General features: G+C 45.5%; 1 protein-coding gene across 1 annotated transcript; it reads left to right on the top strand.

The window, feature by feature from the left end:
- Nucleotides 1–993: 993 nt before the first annotated feature.
- Nucleotides 994–5,398, top strand: LOC311108527 (cell adhesion molecule 4-like). The gene is made up of 9 exons (XM_084151174.1): nucleotides 994–1,062; nucleotides 1,194–1,499; nucleotides 1,592–1,728; nucleotides 2,142–2,229; nucleotides 2,365–2,649; nucleotides 2,880–2,961; nucleotides 4,411–4,429; nucleotides 4,668–4,733; nucleotides 4,845–5,398. The coding sequence occupies exons 2-9, from the start codon at nucleotides 1,238–1,240 to the stop codon at nucleotides 4,899–4,901; spliced, it is 996 nt and encodes a 331-aa protein (XP_084007300.1). The 5' UTR covers nucleotides 994–1,062; nucleotides 1,194–1,237; the 3' UTR covers nucleotides 4,902–5,398.
- Nucleotides 5,399–19,449: the final 14,051 nt, after the last annotated feature.

Below are 19,449 nucleotides of genomic sequence, written 5' to 3'. Positions count from 1 at the left end.
GTGTTTTGTATCGTATTTATAACTAACTGTAAAAATGTGATCAGTGTTATTTCCCGATAGTTGCTGGTTGAATTGCTGGATCTTCTACTCAGCAGGTTTTGCTTGGGTGGAGTTTTGGCTTGCCTGGTGACATCACCAGGGGATAAAATTAATAGACCAATAACAAAGACCATTCCAAACCTCTCTGCCAATAACGGCTAGTTTTAAGGTGACATATCCCTCCTCTGCTCAGGTGGATTGATCCACACTGTTAATGCACCGTTTTTGTGCCCTTCCCTATCTAAATTCTTGCCTGATATTTTTTCTTTTGCAAAACAAAACCCAATTTGTTTATTTAGTACAATTTTAATGGAAACCTATTACAGTAAGTTACTTTATAGTTACCCAGAAATAATTTGATATTGAGATAAAACGGCTGCACTGGTCCTTTTAAAGGGATAGTTCAAACAATCAATTTCTACTAGCATTGCTACATCCCCCCAAAATTCTAGCCAGATTATTCTGCACATCTCTAAATAACTACCCAACAAATGTTTTAATGGTTTGGAGGAAACAACAACACCCTAGTGAAGTTGAAAATAACCTACATTTCAAAAAGTAAACCATCCTTTAAAGTTAGTAATTGATTTAAAGATGTATGTGATTCCTGCATTCCTTCATTACCAGCCAACAACCCAGTCTAATATTTTGTTGTATGTGTTTCAGGTGTTCTGTGCCTAGACTTTGCAGCTCTGATGCCTCCGTATATAAATTCTCTGAGTGGATCTTGTGTGGCCATTCCCTGCTCCTTTACACTGGAATCTCGATATGAGTCGTCCCTCACAGCTTCATGTAAAGGAATATGGAAGAAAGGATGGAGAGGAGGACACGTGTTTGATTCTAGTCTCACAGGGACAGGCTTAAATATCATTCAAGGGAATCTAACTGGGAACTTGCAGCAGAAGGAATGCACCACAATCCTGAATGACTTCACATCTTATTCCAATGACTACTTTTACTTCAGACTTGAATGTGACGCTCTGAAATTTAATTTTCCAGAACGAGTCACGATTGATGTAAAAGGTAGAGTATCATTAGAATATGCTACTTCTGTGTTGTGTGTGCTGTGTTGTATTCATTTACGTTGCAGGTTTGAACTGGCTGTATTTAATGCACTTATCAAGTAATAAACGTTGTTTTTTTTACTCCCTCAGAATATCCATCCACACCCACTCTAAGTCCAGCAACAGTGGATGTGATGGAGGGGACCTCAGTGAGTTTGATCTGCTCTGCTGCAGCCCCCTGTCCCTCACTCCCCCCAACTCTGACCTGGACCCCCACACTGAGTGACAGTGTGGAGGATTCTCAGGAGACTCTGAATCAAGTCATAACTTCTATCCTGAACTTCACCGCTTCACATGTCCACCATGGAGAGAAGATCTCCTGCACTGCGTCGTACAAACGACAAGCTGGCAAGAGTGATAAATCATCCAAAACGTATCTGACAGTCACTGTTCTTTGTAAGTTGATTCATGCATGGTCCGTTTGATTCATGTATTGTAAGTTAATTATTTCTATAGAATTTGTCAACTTTGTGTGCACTCTCCCCCAGACTCTCCCAAGAACACCTCAGTGTCAGTCAGTCCCTCTAGTTCAGTGGTAGAGGGCAGCTCTGTGAGTCTGACCTGCAGCAGCAATGCCAACCCAGCAGTGGGGCGCTACACCTGGTACAGAGTCAATGGAGAACAGGTTACAACAGTGGGGGCTAGAAGAATGCTATCTGTCCAGGTACCAGCAGATGACAGTTATTTCTACTGTGAAGCCACCAATGATCATGGAACAGAGAACTCATATGTCATTCAACTAGATGGGATGTGTATGTACAAAATGAAACCAAATATGATACATATTTTAAACTAAAGCCAGCATCATAACACACACTAAATTGATTCTTGACATACAATATCGGTTGTTTCTTTCCCCCAGACCCTCCCAAGAAGACATTCGCATCAGTCAGTCCCTCTGGTTCAATGGTAGAGGGCAGCTCTGTGACTCTGACCTGCAGAAGCAATGGCAATCCAGCAGTGAAGAACTATACCTGGTACAGAGTTAATGAAGATCAGGTGGCACCAGTGAAGTCTACAAGAGTGCTAACTGTCCAGGTGTCGCCAGACAACACCCAGTTCTACTGTGAGGCCAGAAATGACCTTGGATTGCAGAAGTCTGCTGTCTTTCATTTAGATGTGGCATGTAAGTATAAAATAAAAACAACTACATGTATTCTAGCATGAACCAGATGCATCCACTGCTAGCAATGGGTCAGGGTGAAATGGTGGCACCCAATAAGTTCACTCTTTTTTAAACATTGTCTTTTACTTTTTATAGATAAACCCAGGGACACCTCAGTATCAGTCAGTCCCTCTGGTCTAGTCGTAGAGGGAAGCTCATTGACTCTGACCTGCAGCAGCAATGCCAACCCAGCAGTGAAGACCTACAACTGGTACAGAGTCAATGAGAGCAAGATGGTCCCGATGGAGTCTAGATCTCAGTCTCTGGTTCTGCAGGATATCAGTGAGAGTGGACTGTTCTGTTGTGAAGCACAGAATAGCTATGGCAAAGAAATGGCCAACATCTTTGTGTATCTGCACCACTTCCCCTCCACACCTACAGGTAGGCCTAGTGCTGTAACAATTAGTATATACTAGATTAAACAGATTGTTGTGTATAATTAAATTATTTAATTAATTAAAATGAAATCAATTACATTTTAAGCAATTTTACAATTTAATGATTATTCTATTACCTGTATAAATCCGTTATAAAGACATTTGGTAAACATACAGAAAGTATAGAGACTGTGGATTTGGAAACTAACAAAGTAACTTGTCTTGTAACTCAAGTATCAGTTCCATCCATAATCTGTGGAGTGGTCATTGTCCTGTGGATTCTAACAGTCATCTTCGGAGTCTACAGATATATCAGGTAAAATGGACTTACTGTAATTGCTAAGCAAGTAAAATCTTGTATTTCATTATTTCATGGACATTTTTCAGAAATAGTAATATATATAATCTTGGTTAACCCAGAACTAAAATCTAGCGTAATTTGGTCATTGGTAGTCTGTCATCGAGAGATTAATATATCCATATGGTAATATACAGTGCATTCGGAAAGTGTTCAGACCCCTTGACTTTTTCCACATTTTGTTACATTACAGCCTTATTCTAAAATTGATTAAATGGTTTTTCCCCCTCATCAATCTACACACAATACCCCATAATGACAAAGCAAAAACTGTTTTTTTATAAACTTTAGGAAATGTATAAAAATATAAAATCTGAAATATCACATTTACATAAGTATTCAGACCCTTTACTCAGTGCTTTGTTGAAGCACCTTTGGCAGCGATTACAGCCTTGAGTCTTCTTGGGTATGACGTCTTGGCTGTGTGCTTAGGGTCGTTGTCCTGTTGGAAGGTGAACCTTCACCCCAGTCTGAGGTCCTGAGCGCTCTGGAGCAGGTTTTCATCAAGAATCTCTCTGTACTTTGCTCCGTTCATCTTTGCCTTGATCCTGACTAGTCTCCCAGTCCCTGCCACTGAAAAACATCCCCACAGCATGATGCTGCCACCACCATGCTTCACCGTAGGGATGGTGCCAGGTTTTCTCCAGACGTGACGCTTGGCATTCAGGCAAAAGAGTTCAATCTTGGTTTCATCAGACCAGAGAATCTTGTTTCTCATGGTCTGAGAGTCTTTAGGTGACTTTTGGCAAACTCCTAGCGGGCTGTCAAGTGCCATTTACTGAGTAGTGGCTTCTGTCTGGCCACTCTACCATAAAGGCCTGATTGGTGGAGTGCTGCAGAGATGGTTGTCCTTCTGGAAGGTTCTACCATCTCCACAGAGGAACTCTGTAGCTCTGTCAGAGTGACCATCAGGTTCTTGGTCACCTCCCTGACCAAGGCCCTTCTCTCCCGATTGCTCAGTTTGGCCAGCGGCCAGCTCTAGGAAGAGTCTTAGTGGTTCCAAACTTCTTCCATTTAAGAATGATGGAGGCCACCGTGTTCTTGGGGACCTTCATTGCAGAAACATCTCAAGGATGATCAGTGGAAACAGGATATGGACCTGAGCTCAATTTCGAGTCATATAGCAAAGGGTCTGAATACTTATGTAAATAAGGTATTTATGTTTTTTGTTTTTAATAAATGTGCAAACATTTCCACAAACCTCTTTTCGCTTTGTCATTATGGGGTATTGTGTGTAGATAGCTGTGGAAATGGTTTTACTTAATCAATTTTAGAATAAGGCTGTAACGTAACAAACTGTGGAAAAAGTCAAGGGGTCTGAATACTTTCTGAAGGCACTGTATATGGTAATATATCAATTTCAATATTTCCATTCTAATCTTTGTCGTCATCTCTATTCACTATCAGATTATCCAGAGGACTGAAGGTATGTCGGTAGCACTTTATCTTACAGTACAGAAATTTCTTTGGAATTACCTAGACAATACATAGTAATACTTGGTCATTTCTTTTGTTTTGAAGATAGTAACAGGTAACTTATTGTAATTACCTAGAAATAACATGTTAATAGTGTTTATGTTTTCTATGTATTGTGCTTTTGCTATTAAATACTGTATTATGTATGAGGCACTTATTATGTGACATGTCCCCGTGTCTGCCAACAGTCAGTAGATGACACATACGCCACACTAGAGATCTCCAACGTGACCTCTACTTATGAAGTCATACAGGTGAGAGCACTCTTTAGGATAGTATTAGTCATTTGCACACTAAAAAAATCACTGTAGTTCTAACCCTTTTGGAAATGTGTATATAAGTTTGTGTGTTTGTGTGTGTGTCAGAGGAAAGAGCATGGTAGCAGAGGAGCACAGAGGGAGACCAGTGGCAGTGATATGTGAACGCTGCAGAGGGGAGAGAGACAGTAACACCATGACTGTAGATCTGGATTCATGGTTTCAGCTCTACCTGAGGGAAGTGAATATAGGGACTGTGGTAATATACCTCATCAGAACCTTTTTCATCTATCAGACAAATGTAAATAACAAACATAAATCAAGCTTTTCACTTTGTCATCTCCAAATATTTTAGTTTAACCATCCATTTCCACCCTTTATGTTTATTTCAGTTCATCTGTATTTCAGGTTTTATTGCACATTTTTATATTCATTCTATAATTATATCATATGTATTAATTTCTTGATGATGATGAATTGGTTAATTGTACTAGATGGTTCTTCACTTGTGGTCCTCTGTAGCTCAGTTGGTAGAGCATGGCACCAGGATAGTGGATTCGGTTCCCGGGTCCAACCATATGTAAAATGTATGCACACATGACTGTAACGAACCGTTCAGAAATTGCTGGGGGAGAGGGGGTGTCAATAAAAAAGTTTAACATATTTTCACGTGATCCTTCCCTTTGCTTTACCCTCCCCGTCATTGAATTAACTCAGAATAATGATTACGACCACAGTAACAGTTTCAAAGTATGTCGACCTCATAACTATGATCAGGGGGCAAAACACATGGATACTGTCTGATGATGTGAATGGTTTGGTGGGGAGGGGAATTGAGCTTGTTGCGTGTTTGAGCCCGGAGCGACACCCAAGTGGCAGGTGCGTGACTTCTGTTCTAACTCGCCTCACTTCTGTTCAAATTTATAATGTAAATCGTGTTTGGTTATGTGCTAAAATCTAATCAAATCGAATTAATTTGTCACAACAGGTCTAGACTAATAGTGAAATGCTTACTTACTGGCTCTTCCGAACAATATAGAAAAATACACAATGTGTATTAATCACACGGGGTACCAGTACCGAGTCGATGTGCAGGGGAACCAATTAATTGATGTAGTATGTGGACACCCCTTCAAATTAGTGCATTCGGCTATTTCAGCCTCACCCGTTGTTGACAGGTGTATAAAATCGAGCACACAGCCATGCAATCTCCATAGGAAAACTTTGGCAGTAGAATGGCCTGTAATGAAGAGCTCAGTGACTTTCAACGTGGCACCATCAAAGGATGCCACCTTTCCAACAAGTCAGTTCATCAAATGTCTGCCCTGCTAGAGCTGCCCCGGTCAACTGTAAGTGCTGTTATTGTGAAGTGGATAAGTCTAGGAGCAACAACGGCTCAGCCGCGGTACCACACAAGCTCACAGAACGGGACCCCAGAGTGCTGAAGCGCGTAACGCATTAAAATAATCTGTCTTTGGTTGCAACACTCACTACTGAGCTCCAAACTGCCTCGGGAAGCAATGTCAGCACAATAACTGTTCGTCGGGAGCTTCATGAAATGGGTTTCCATGGCCGAGCAGCCGCACACAAGCCTAAGATCACCATGCACAATGCCAAGCATCGGCTGGAGTGGTGTAAAGCTCACCTCTATTGGACTCTGGAGCAGTAGAAACGCGTTGTCTGGAGTGATGAATCACGCTTCACCATCTGGCAGTCCGATGGACGAATCTGGGTTTGGCAGATGCCAGGAGAATGCTACCTGCTCCAATGCATAGTGCCAACTGTAAGGTTTGGTGGAGGAGGAATAATGGTCTGGGGCTGTTTTTCAAGGTTTGGGCTAGGCCCATAAATTCCAGTGAAGGAAAATCTTAATGCTACAGCATACAATGACATTCTAGACGATTCTGTGCTTCCAAATTTGTGGCAACAGTTTGGGGAAGGCCCTTTCCTGTTTCAGCATGACAATGCCCCCGTGCACAAAGCGAGGTCCATACAGAAATGGTTTGTAGAGATCGGTGTGGAAGAACTTGACTGGCCTGCACAGAGCCCTGACCTCAACACCTTTGGGATAAATTGGAACACCGACTGCGAGCCAGGTCTAATCGCCCAACATCAGTGCCCGACCTCACTAATGCTCTTGTGGCTGAATGGAAGCAAGTCCCAGAAGAGTGGAGTCTGTTATAGCAGCAAAGGGAGGACCAACTCCATATTAATGTCCATGATTTTGGAATGAGATGTTCGACGACAGGTGTCCACATACCTATACTGTATGTACATACTGTATGTACATACAATATTGGTAGGGGTAAAGTGACAAGGCAACAGGATAGATAATAAACAGTAGCAGCAGTGTATGTGATGATTCAGAGGAGTTAGTGCAATAAGGGTCAATGCAGATAGTCCGGGTAGCTACTTGGTTAACTATTTAGCAGTCATATGGCTTGGGGATAGAAGCTGTTGAGGGTCCTGTTGGTTCCAGACTTGGTGTATTGGTACCGCTTGCCGTGTGGTAGCAAAGAGAATAGTCTATGACTTGGGTGGCTGGAGTCTTTGACAATTTTTATTGAATTCCTCTGACATCGCCTGGTATAAAGGTCTTGGAAGGGAGCTCCGCCCCAGTGATGTACTGGGCCGTATGCACTACCCTCTGTAGTGCCTTACGGTCGGATGCCAAGCAGTTGCCATACCAAGTGGTGATACAGTCAGATAAGATGCTCTCAATGGTGTGGCTGTATAACTTTTTGAGGATCTGAGGTTCCATGCCAAATCTTTTCAGCCTCCTGAGTGGGATAAGGCATTGTCGTGCCTTCTTCACGACTGTGTTGGTGTGTGTGGACCATGTTAATTCCTTAGTGATGTGGACACCGAGGAACTTGAAGCGCTCTACCCGCTCCACTACAGCCCTGTAGATGTGGATTGGGGCATGCTCAGCCCTCCGTTTTCTGTAGTCCAAGATCAAGTCCTTTGTCTTGAGGGAGAGGTTGTTGTCCTGGCATCACACTGCCTCCTCCCTATAGGCTGTCTCATCGTCGTCGGTAATCAGGCCTACAACCATCGCGTCGTTAGCAAACTTAATGATGGTGTTGGAGTCGTGGGTGAACAGGGAGTACAGGAGGGCATAGCCGCGGTAAGTATGGGTACTGAGGGTGCTGCAGCACCCCCAGAAAAATCAGAATAAAAAATTATATTAATTTAAAAAGTATATTTGTTTTGGAAAAAATAAAAGTTTTCACAAAAGTGGTGGACTGGGCTATTAATAGTCCTGTATTAGCTGACCTATATAGCCTTCTGCAAAACACCCCCGTTGACAAAAAAAATCGCAGCACCCCCACCCCCAAACTTCTTCCACCTGCTATGCAGGAGGGGACTGCACACAAACCCTTGAGGGGCCCTCTTGTTGAGGGTCAGCATGGCGGATGTGTTATTGCCTACCCTCACCACCTGGGGGCGGCCTGTCAGAAAGTCCAGGATCCAGTTGCAGAGGGAGGTGTTCAATTCCAGGGTCCTGAGCTTAGTGATGAGCTTGGAGGGCACTATAGTGTTGAACGCTGAGCTGTAGTCAATTAACAGCATTCTCACCTACTGTAGGTGTTCCTCTTATCCTGGTGGGAGAGGTTAGCGTGGAGTGCAATAGAGATTGCATCATCTGTGGATCTGTTGATGCTATATGCGAATTGGAGTGGGTCCATGGTGTCTGGGGTGATGGTGTTGATGTGAGCTATACCCAGCCATTCAAAGCATTTCATGGCTACAGATGTGAGTGCGTCAGGGCGATAGTCATTTAGACAGGTTACCTTGGCGTTCTTGTAGGGATTACAGACAGGGAGTGTTTGAAAATGTCAGTGAAGACACTTGCCAGCCAAATGGTTATTATTCAATACATATTGTAACGACCCTGTATTGTGTTCTGTGTTCATGGGTGTGTTATCGTTCTCATGGGTGCTAGCAGGGGTTAAATATGCCAGGACAGATGGAAAGGTTGGGGGGGTATGATGGGTAATCCCGCGGGGTTTTGGAATGCTTAAATAGGGGTTACGGTCTCATCTCTCTTCTTCTGTTCGGGACCCTTGATTTTGACATGTTATATTTGTGTATGTTCGAGGTTTAGCGGCGTGGGTTGTGGCCTGAACAATAGCCCATTCAGGAATAAACCTGTGTTCTGCCTGTACACCTGGTGCCCGTCTCTCTTTTACTTTATGACCCAGCTGGGTCATTACATTGGTGTCAGAAGTGCTTTCGAACGACGGGATAGATCGAGATTAGGCGAGTTAGCTGTTTCAGTATAGGCCGTGGTTAGCTTTAGCGTGACTCGCATCTACGGTCATGATGATCAGGGCGAGGCGGAAAGTTAAGGAAGAGTCGGACAAAGTGTCCGTTGTGGGCTCGGGTGTACCCGGTCGGGAGGGTCAGGCGATGACGGCTGTAGAAGAGCTGGAGAGCCACATGGCGGAAGTTAAATTGTCAGTCAGCAAGATGGCAGAACGGGCGGGTTTTCCTTCAAACCGCTCGACCAGAACAGACGTCACGGCGACGGAGATATCGACGTCACCGCGTGCGGAAATGGCTGGGCCTCCTTATGTAAACAGAGATGGCAGCGCCCTATTGCCATTAGCCACGGTAGCGGCTAAACTTCCAAAGTTCAATGGACAAGGTAAATGGGAAGTTTTTTTCACTCAATTCGAGTTGTTGGCTAGAGCCGGGAGGTGGTCTGACGAGACGAAAGGGTTACAGCTTGCCCTGAGCCTGGCAGAGGAGGCGTCGGAATGCCTGCTAACGCTAGCCCCGGACGAGAGGGGCGACTACGGTGCGCTAGTGGAGGCATTGGGGGGCCGTTTCGGCAGTGATGCACAGCCCAACATGCTGCGGATTGAACTGAATAACAAAAAGAGACTTCAGGGGGAATCATTAAAGGCGTTGGCAAGTGATATTCTGAGCCTGACCAGGCGGGCTTATGCAACTATGCCGATTGGGGTGCAAGACGAGCTGGCACGGGACAGTTTTATTAGAGCGCTCTCCCCCACCGAACTGGGTAAGCATGTTCAGATGTCGGACCCAGCATCTCTGCGGGCTGCAGTGGAGATAGCCAGGAAGAGGGAGCTGATCTGGGGTGAGGGAGTGAGAGTGGAGGTTGCCAGTCAACCAGAGGTGAGAGCAGCGGCGGCCGGGGTGCCGGGGGTCACCAAACCAGAGTGGGTCGACGAGTTGGGCGGGTTAGTCAAGACCGCTTCGCTTGTCATTGAGAGGGGCTCCAGACAACATCGCAGTGTCAGCTCAACTTCCATTGTCTGCTGGGGTTGTGGCCAGCCTGGCCACATTCAGCGGGAGTGTGGCAGATTCTCCAGTCAACAGGGAAACGACAGCGGGTTCTCGCGCAGGGGGCAGCGCGGGCCCACCCCTCCGCCCCCGAACCCACAGTAAGCAGAAGAGGTACCCAGCAGCGCAGGCAAGAGGGTGGGGACCTGCTTCCCCAGGGTGTAGCTGCCACCGTGTTTCCTAGTCCGGTAGTTGTGGTGGGACGTACCACCATTGGGGACTTCTGCAATGTCATCGTCAAGGTAGAGGGGGTGGAATGTTTGGCCCTGGTCGACACGGGCTCTACAGTAACCCTGGTGAGACCAGACATACTACCTGTTGGGGTGCGGGTGGAGCCGACCCTTGTCCAGCTACGGACTGTCACGGGGGAGCTAGCCCCCATGTTAGGGAAGTGTCGGTTGTCTGTGACTGTGGGGGGGAGAACTGTGGGGTGTCCGGTGTGGGTAGCAGCGGTACAGGACCCCTGTATACTGGGAATGGACTTTTTGAAAAACTGTGGGGCTCAGTTGGACTTAGCTTCGGGCACTTTGAGGCTGTCGGGGGGGCCCACAGTGGGAATGTCGCCTTCGGGAGGGCCAGCAGGGGGCAGGGCTGTCCCTCCGTCTTCCTCCAAGCTTGCCGAAACTCCACTGGTCGTCCCGGCTGCTCCCTTGGTCGTTGTGCCATCCCAGCAGCTGTCTCCGGCGGCAACGACCTTCACTCCCCATAATGGTGCAAGCACAGGCATCCCAGTAGCCCAAAACACACTGGCTCCTTCACCCCATCAGCCCGACGGGGGGAAGGAGGAAGTTATCGACGCCGTTGAGGCTGTGTGGCTGAAAAACTGTCAAGGTCTGGACGAGAGACAACAGAGACAGTTAAAGCAGCTGCTGTTTGACTTTAAAGATAGCTTCGCTTGGGGGGAAGATGAGGTAAGGCAAACGCACCTGGTTCAGCACGACATCGACACTGGGGACAACCAACCCATTAAAATTCGGCCCCGTCGCATTCCCCTTGCCAAGAGGGAAGCAGCAGCCACAGCTATTGCTGACATGTTGCGGGCTGATTTCATTGAGCCATCAGATAGCCCATGGTCCGCGCCGGTCGTCATGGTGCCTAAGAAAGGGGGTAAACTTAGGTTTTGTGCGGACTACAGGGGCCTAAATTCTGTCACCACTAAAGACTCTTACCCCATACCGAGGATCGATGAGTCGCTAGACCACGTCAGAGGGTCCTCGTGGTTCTCTTCCCTTGATCTGCGCAGTGGCTACTGGCAGGTGCCCCTCTCGCCTGGGGCACGTGAAAAAACTGCCTTCTCCACGGATAGGGGCCATTGGCAGTTCAAGGTGCTGTGTTTCGGGCTTTGTAATGCTCCTGCCACCTTTGAGAGGCTCATGGACAGAGTGCTGGCGGGGGTACCGAGAGACGAGTGTGTCGTGTACCTAGACGACATATTGGTACACGGCACGTCGTTTGAGGGGGCACTGGGGGCACTTAGGCGAGTGCTGGAGAGGATCTCGGGGGCGGGGCTAAAATTACACCCGGAAAAGTGCCATTTCATGCAAAGGGAGTTGGCGTTCCTGGGTCATCAGCTGGGTGGTGAGGGTATCAGCACGATGCCAGACAAAGTGGAGGCTGTGAGGGGGTGGCCAATTCCAAGGGGAAAAAAAGAGGTTAAGAGCTTCCTGGGTCTGGCATCCTACTATCGTAGGTTTGTGAAAGGGTTTGCGGGGATAGCAGCTCCTTTGAACCACCTTCTCAAGAAGGACACTGTTTTTCAGTGGACCGAAGAGCACCAGCGGGCGTTTGAGGCCCTCAAACGTGCCCTGGTGGAGGCCCCTGTCCTGTCCTCACCAGACCCGAACCGTCCGTTTATCCTGGACACCGACGCAAGCAATGAGGGCTTGGGGGCCGTGCTGGCTCAGCGTGGTTCTGACGGGGAGCACGTAGTAGCTTATTACAGCAGAACTTTTGATAAGGCTGAAAAACGCTACTGCGTGACAAGGAGGGAGCTTTTGGCTGTCGTGGCAGCAGTACGCCATTTCAAGTACTACCTGGGGGGCCTGCCGTTTGTGGTGCGGATGGATCACTCCGCCCTGCAGTGGCTTCTCTCCTTCAAGGAGCCAGAGGGTCAGATCGCCCGCTGGTTGGAGGAGCTGCAACCCTACGACTTCCAGGTGGAGCACAGGGCCGGCCTTCGCCACAGCAATGCAGACGCCTTGTCCCGCCGCCCGTGTGCTGAGGACGGCTGTGGGTACTGCGCCAAACGGGTGGAGCGAGAGAGGGAACTGTGCATGGAGGAGGGAGTCACCGCCACGGTGAGTCAGCTGAGGGTGACAGAGTGCCGGGAGCTTGAGGCTGTGGACATCGGGGAGTGGAGGCGTCGCCAGGAGGAGGACGCAGAGCTGCGTCCTGTGCTGGGGTGGGTGGAAGAGAGAAGACGACCGCCATGGGGGGAAGTAGCCCCTCTATCACCAGTCACCAAAGGACTCTGGGCTAAATTCTCAGTCCTTAGAGTGGCTGAGGGAGTGCTCCAGAGGGGGTGGAAAAAGCCAGCTACTGGAGAAATGACGTGGCAGGTAGTGGTTCCCAAAAGGCTGCAAGGGAGCGTGTTACAGCAGCTTCACGGGGGAGTAGGCGCAGGGCATTTTGGGGTCTCCAAAACGTTAAAGCGCGTACGTAAAGGCTTCTATTGGGCCAGGCACAGGAGGGATGTGGAGGACTTTTGCAGGCAGTGCGATGAGTGTGCTGCTAAGAAAGGACCTCCAGGTCAGTCACACGCCCTCCTACAACAATTCCCAGTAGGGGAGCCCATGGAGAGACTGGGGGTAGACATAGTTGGACCGTTTCCAACCACAGACAGCGGTAACAGGTGGATTCTAACTGCTATGGACTACTTCACCAAGTGGCCAGAGGCTTACGCTCTCCCAGACCAGGAGGCAGAAACAGTAGCTGATGCATTGGTAGGGGGAATAATCAGTCGGTTTGGGGTGCCACAGTCTATACACAGCGACCAGGGGAGAAACTTTGAGTCACGGGTGTTCTCAGAGTTGTGTAGACGGTTAGGCGCGGAGAAGACGCGCACTACTCCGCTTCACCCCCAGAGTGATGGGCTGGTGGAAAGATTTAACAGAACATTAGCACAACAGCTGGCTATCGTTACCTCAAAACACCAGAGAGATTGGGACACCCACTTACCGTTTATTCTTATGGCATGTAGGTCGGCTGTTCAAGAATCGACTGCGTGCTCCCCAGCGCTACTAATGTTAGGTCGTGAGTTGCGCACCCCAGCCGAACTGACGTTTGGCCACCCTCCTGATAACGACGACGGGGTTTTGCCTGGCCCGAACTATGTTCGTCGTCTGCAGAACCGGTTAGAAGCGTCTCACACCTTCGCAAGAGAGCAACTCGAGAACGCAGGGATGCGCCAAAAGCGCCACTATGACTCACGCGCTAGGGGGAGGCACTTTGGAGCGGGAGAACGCGTGTGGCTTCACAACCCCACGCGCAAGAAGGGGTGCCCAAAGCTGGACAGTGCCTGGGTGGGGCCGTGCCTGGTGATAGAGAGAGTGGGGGAGGTGACGTACCGGGTGGAGGTTCCCCCACGGAGCAGGAAGGTGGTGGTCCACCGGGACCGATTGGCGCCCTACAGAGGGAGGAAAACGGTAGGGAATGGAAGTGAGGACTCTGATGTGAGCACACGGGGACAGTCTAGCGAGGAGACTCTAGTGCAAGCTGAGCCTGGGACGGGGGCTGCCTCTTCGGAGGGCGCTGGAAATGACATTGGGGCAGATGAGTGTTCTGGGGGTCCACCAGTGAGAGTCAAGGGGAGGCACAAGAGACTGATGCGACCTCCGGGTCGTTTTAAGGATTTTGTTTTGTAACCCTAGGGGCTAGGGTTTAGAAAGGGGGGGGCTATGTAACGACCCTGTATTGTGTTCTGTGTTCATGGGTGTGTTATCGTTCTCATGGGTGCTAGCAGGGGTTAAATATGTCAGGACAGATGGAAAGGTTGGGGGGGTATGATGGGTAATCCCGCGGGGTTTTGGAATGCTTAAATAGGGGTTACGGTCTCATCTCTCTTCTTCTGTTCGGGACCCTTGATTTTGACATGTTATATTTGTGTATGTTCGAGGTTTAGCGGCGTGGGTTGTGGCCTGAACAATAGCCCATTCAGGAATAAACCTGTGTTCTGCCTGTACACCTGGTGCCCGTCTCTCTTTTACTTTATGACCCAGCTGGGTCATTACAATATCATGTCCATGTAGGCTAGCATGACAATGTAACTACAACGCTCTGGCACTCGCACTGAAGAGTTTAGGAGGCTTCTGTCAGAAATGTCGAGTCCAGTCCATTCAATCAGCGTTGTGGGTGTGATTTTCTTTTTCAGGGAGTCAGAAATGCGCAGACTGGCGTGTGCTGAGTTTATTGATTACCCATCCCGTGTGTTAAGGGGGGAAATATTCAAATTTAAATGCTACGGCCAGGCAGCAAGCCTGGAAAAAACGCACTACCCTCCCTGTGCCCAATAAAAAACTACACAACCCTCCCCAAAGCAAATATTGGACCTCCCCTTCCCCCCAGAATTTTTCGAACGGTCCTTAAGTCGCTTTGGATAAAAGTGTTTGCTAAATGGCATTTCTATTATATGTATATATATATATATATATATATATATATATATATATATATATATATATACTCAACACTGAAGAGTTTATATATTGTGTAGAGTAAAATTAATATCAATTCGTAATCGAAGAGCCTTTTATTAATTTCTTCATGTAATTTCTCTGTTTCTAAGACTGTTGAATTGTACATTTATGATATCCACATCAAAGTATGTATTTTACACCTTCTTTGAATGGTAGCCCATTGAGTAGTAACTATGGAAAGCAACAAGTTTTGCAAAATGCAAATGTGTAATTTCCATCAGCCACAGATTTCTTGCAGTTATTGCCCCATTAACCAGGAACTCGAAACTTGAAACTTGAAACTTGACTATTTCATCACATTTGTGGATTTAAATCTCTGGTCGAATTACTGTTAGCTTGTAAAGATTACTCTTTTATATTCCTTTTAAATAAAAAATAAATAAAAAAGAGAAATAAAGACAAATATTGCAAGGGGCTATAGCTTTCTGTATAATTTACTAGTCAGTGGATTATGTATCTTCATGCATTTAAAGGAATCAGAGGATGTTGCCCTCCTTGTGAAGCTTGATACATCTCACCGGTAAATGTGAGTTTAAAAAAAATCTGATGATCATTTGATAATGCAGAGGAAGGCAAGCGCTTGGGAGTTGTCACTTATTCAGTGAAGGATAATTCCGTGTCTTGCAAACAGCAGCGCCACTTCTGACTGTCTACAGTAACAGGCAGCTAGACAACAGAATACCACTTCAAGTGTCATTTATAAAGTCTGAAGTGTGCATTGGATTTGAACAGATGACCAACGCGTGAATACTGGTAAGAGGTCGCTGGCACTATTTCTGTTTGTACTATTTATGTTATGTTAATTAATGCGACTGTCACGGTTTTGCAATGTGGAGTGCAACATTTTAAAGTTTATGTTCATGTGTCCCCACGTGTTGATATTTTCGGATTGTGTTGGATTTGGGAACACATTTCTGATATTGATTGCATCTCCCCCCCCCCCCCCCCAAATTGTAAAGTGGTTATCCCACTGGCTATAGGGTGAACGCACCAATTTGTGAGTCGCTCTGGCTAAGAGCGTCTGCTAAATGACGTTAATGTGCCCTTGAGCAAGGCACTTAACCCTAATTGCTCCTGTAAGTCGCTCTGGTTAAGAGCGTCTGCTAAATGACTAAAATGTAAAATGTAAATGTAATCTAATTAAAATCAAATTCTAGATATTGTCAAGTTCAACTTGGCTACATTTTCTTTAGTGTGTCAGGTGTAGGCTACATCTACATTTGCACAAATATCAACCTAATCAGCTCATAGCTCTTTACACTTAATTAAGTTCTATTGGTCTGTATTTTCAATGGAAATGAATCTACACCTGTTTGACTTTATTAAGCTTAATTTAGGTATTTAGACCTACTCAGAATCAACACAGCTTCATTGGCTTTAGGGTATAATTGAATAATTTTGTATTCTATATTTATTATGTGAGAAATATGTTCATATTACTATGATTAAAATCTAATTCTGATACAAATTATTGTAGTGTAGCCAACAGGTCAAAGAAAAAAGCAAGAAAACCCAGTCTTGTGGCGAATAGGGTCAATGTGGTTTCAGTTCCCTACAATCAAAATATGTGTAGAATCATTCTATTAATGACATATCAAAACTAACATTTCAACATTTTATTTCAGTTTTTATTTCAACTTTAATTAAAAGGTATTTTCACTGTTAGTTTTATCAACAACAAAAAATTAAGACAAAGTAATGAAGTGTGTGTGCTGCATCTGTATTGAATGTGTATGTCTGTCTGTCTGTCCAGACAGTGTTTCATATCAGGTGAGCTCATCTGGCCCTTTCTGATACAGAGAATCATGTATATGACAGGAGCTGAAAGACTCATCATCATTGGTTGTCTGCTACAAGGTGGGTTGCTGTGGGAAAGGCTGGGTCTGATGCACTGTTTTCTTGCATCTCCCATTGCACTTTACCATTTACATTTTATTTAGCTGTAGCTAGGTTTCCATCCAATTGGCAACAGATTTTCATGTGAATTTTCTAAAATCTGCATAAAGAAAATATCTATTGAAAATGTGATGGAAACACTATGAACTATTGATTTTTATTTGGTACATAATACTTAAGCGAAAAAGTACATTTTGTGTGCACTATGTCATCATGCACAGATTTTTACCCGTTTGGTGGAAACACACCACTGGTGGGAAAATGCTTATATTTTCTTTATCGGATTTTTGAATATTCCCATGAAAAGCTGTCGCCAATTGGATGGAAACCTAGCTACTGCTTTCATTTTTCTTTATACGGTATGACTTTACTAGCATAAAAACTGTGGATGGAAACGTGGTTAGTGTTCTGATCCTTCTTAAAAGCCCAGTGCAGTCAAAATTCAGTTTTTCCTGTGTTTTGTATCGTATTTATAACTAACTGTAAAAATGTGATCAGTGTTATTTCCCGATAGTTGCTGGTTGAATTGCTGGATCTTCTACTCAGCAGGTTTTGCTTGGGTGGAGTTTTGGCTTGACTGGTGACATCACCAGGGGATAAAATTAATAGACCAATAACAAAGACCATTCCAAACCTCTCTGCCAATAACAGCTAGTTTTAAGGTGACATATCCCTCCTCTGCTCAGGTGGATTGATCCACACTGTTAATGCACCGTTTTTGTGCCCTTCCCTATCTAAATTCTTGCCTGATATTTTTTCTTTTGCAAAACAAAACCCAATTTGTTTATTTAGTACAATTTTAATGGAAACCTATTACAGTAAGTTACTTTATAGTTACCCAGAAATAATTTGATATTGAGATAAAACGGCTGCACTGGTCCTTTTAAAGGGATAGTTCAAACAATCAATTTCTACTAGCATTGCTACATCCCCCCAAAATTCTAGCCAGATTATTCTGCACATCTCTAAATAACTACCCAACAAATGTTTTAATGGTTTGGAGGAAACAACAACACCCTAGTGAAGTTGAAAATAACCTACATTTCAAAAAGTAAACCATCCTTTAAAGTTAGTAATTTATTTAAAGATGTATGTGATTCCTGCATTCCTTCATTACCAGCTAACAACCCAGTCTAATATTTTGTTGTATGTGTTTCAGGTGTTCTGTGCCTAGACTTTGCAGCTCTGATGCCTCCGTATATAGATTCTCTGAGTGGATCTTGTGTGGCCATTCCCTGCTCCTTTACACTGGAATCTCGATATGAGTCGTCCCTCACAGCTTCATGTAAAGGAATATGGAAGAAAGGATGGAGAGGAAGACACGTGTTTGATTCTAGTCTCACAGGGTCAGGCTTAAATATCATTCAAGGGAATCTAACTGGGAACTTGCAGCAGAAGGAATGCACCACAATCCTGAATGACTTCACATCTGATTCCAATGACTACTTTTACTTCAGACTTGAATGTGACGCTCTGAAATTTAATTTTCCAGAACGAGTCACGATTGATGTAAAAGGTAGAGTATCATTAGAATATGCTACTTCTGTGTTGTGTGTGCTGTGTTGTATTCATTTACGTTGCAGGTTTGAACTGGCTGTATTTAATGCACTGATCAAGTAATAAACGTTGTTTTTTTTACTCCCTCAGAATATCCATCCACACCCACTCTAAGTCCAGCAACAGTGGATGTGATGGAGGGGACCTCAGTGAGTTTGATCTGCTCTGCTGCAGCCCCCTGTCCCTCACTCCCCCCAACTCTGACCTGGACCCCCACACTGAGTGACAGTGTGGAGGATTCTCAGGAGACTCCGAATCAAGTCATAACTTCTATCCTGAACTTCACAGCTTCACATGTCCACCATGGAGAGAAGATCTCCTGCACTGCGTTGTACAAACTACAAGCTGGAAAGAGTGATAAATCATCCAAAACGTATCTGACAGTCACTGTTCTTTGTAAGTTGATTCATGCATGGTACGTTTGATTCATGTATATTAAGTTAATTATTTCTATAGAATTTGTCAACTTTGTGTGCACTCTCCCCCAGACCCTCCCAAGAACACCTCAGTGTCAGTCAGTCCCTCTGGTTCAATGGTAGAGGGCAGCTCTGTGAGTCTGACCTGCAGCAGCAATGCCAACCCAGCAGTGAGGCGCTACAACTGGTACAGAGTCAATGGAGAACAGGTCACAACAGTGGGGGCTAGAAGAATGCTATCTGTCCAGGTACCAGCAGATGACAGTTATTTCTACTGTGAAGCCAGCAATGATCATGGAACAGAGAACTCATCTGTCATTCAACTAGATGGGATGTGTATGTACAAAATGAAACCAAATATGAACAATATTTTCAACTATAGCTAGCATCATAACACACACTAAATTGACTCTTGACATACAATATCGGTTGTTTCTTTCCCCCAGACCCTCCCAAGAACACCTCAGTGTCAGTCAGTCCCTCTGGTTCAGTGGTAGAGGGCAGCTCTGTGACTCTGACCTGCAACAGCAATGCCAATCCAGCAGTGAAGAACTATACCTGGTACAAAATCAATGGGACTGAGGCTGTCATTTTAGGATCTGGAGAGAGCTTTACCTTAGACAGTAAAGCAAGTGATAGTGGGGAGTACTGCTGTGAAGCACTGCATGCACTTGGTACGGAAAAAGCCACAGTTGTTCAGCTGGATATTCAATGTAAGTTATATACATGATACTTTTGCAATGGTATGATCAGGGATGGAATTTAAGGATTTTGGGCACTGGCCAGCCAAGAGAGTAGACTGCAATTTTTACTAGTCTGGGTCCAAAATATGTGCCA

Source organism: Coregonus lavaretus (assembly GCF_964263955.1).
Source record: "Coregonus lavaretus genome assembly, chromosome: 3".
In the NCBI taxonomy this organism is placed as follows: Eukaryota; Metazoa; Chordata; class Actinopteri; order Salmoniformes; family Salmonidae; genus Coregonus; species Coregonus lavaretus.
The sequence above is the reverse complement of the archived record's forward strand: the minus strand, read 5'-3'. Positions and strand labels throughout refer to the sequence as shown.

Coding starts and splice junctions, on each gene's coding strand:
- LOC311108527 (XM_084151174.1), top strand. CDS start 1,238: ATGGAGGGGACCTCAGTGAGTTTGATCTGCTCTGCTGCAGCCCCCTGT. Junction 2,230..2,364: donor CTTTCATTTAGATGTGGCAT/GTAAGTATAAAA, acceptor TACTTTTTATAG/ATAAACCCAGGGACACCTCA. Junction 2,650..2,879: donor CTTCCCCTCCACACCTACAG/GTAGGCCTAGTG, acceptor TTGTAACTCAAG/TATCAGTTCCATCCATAATC.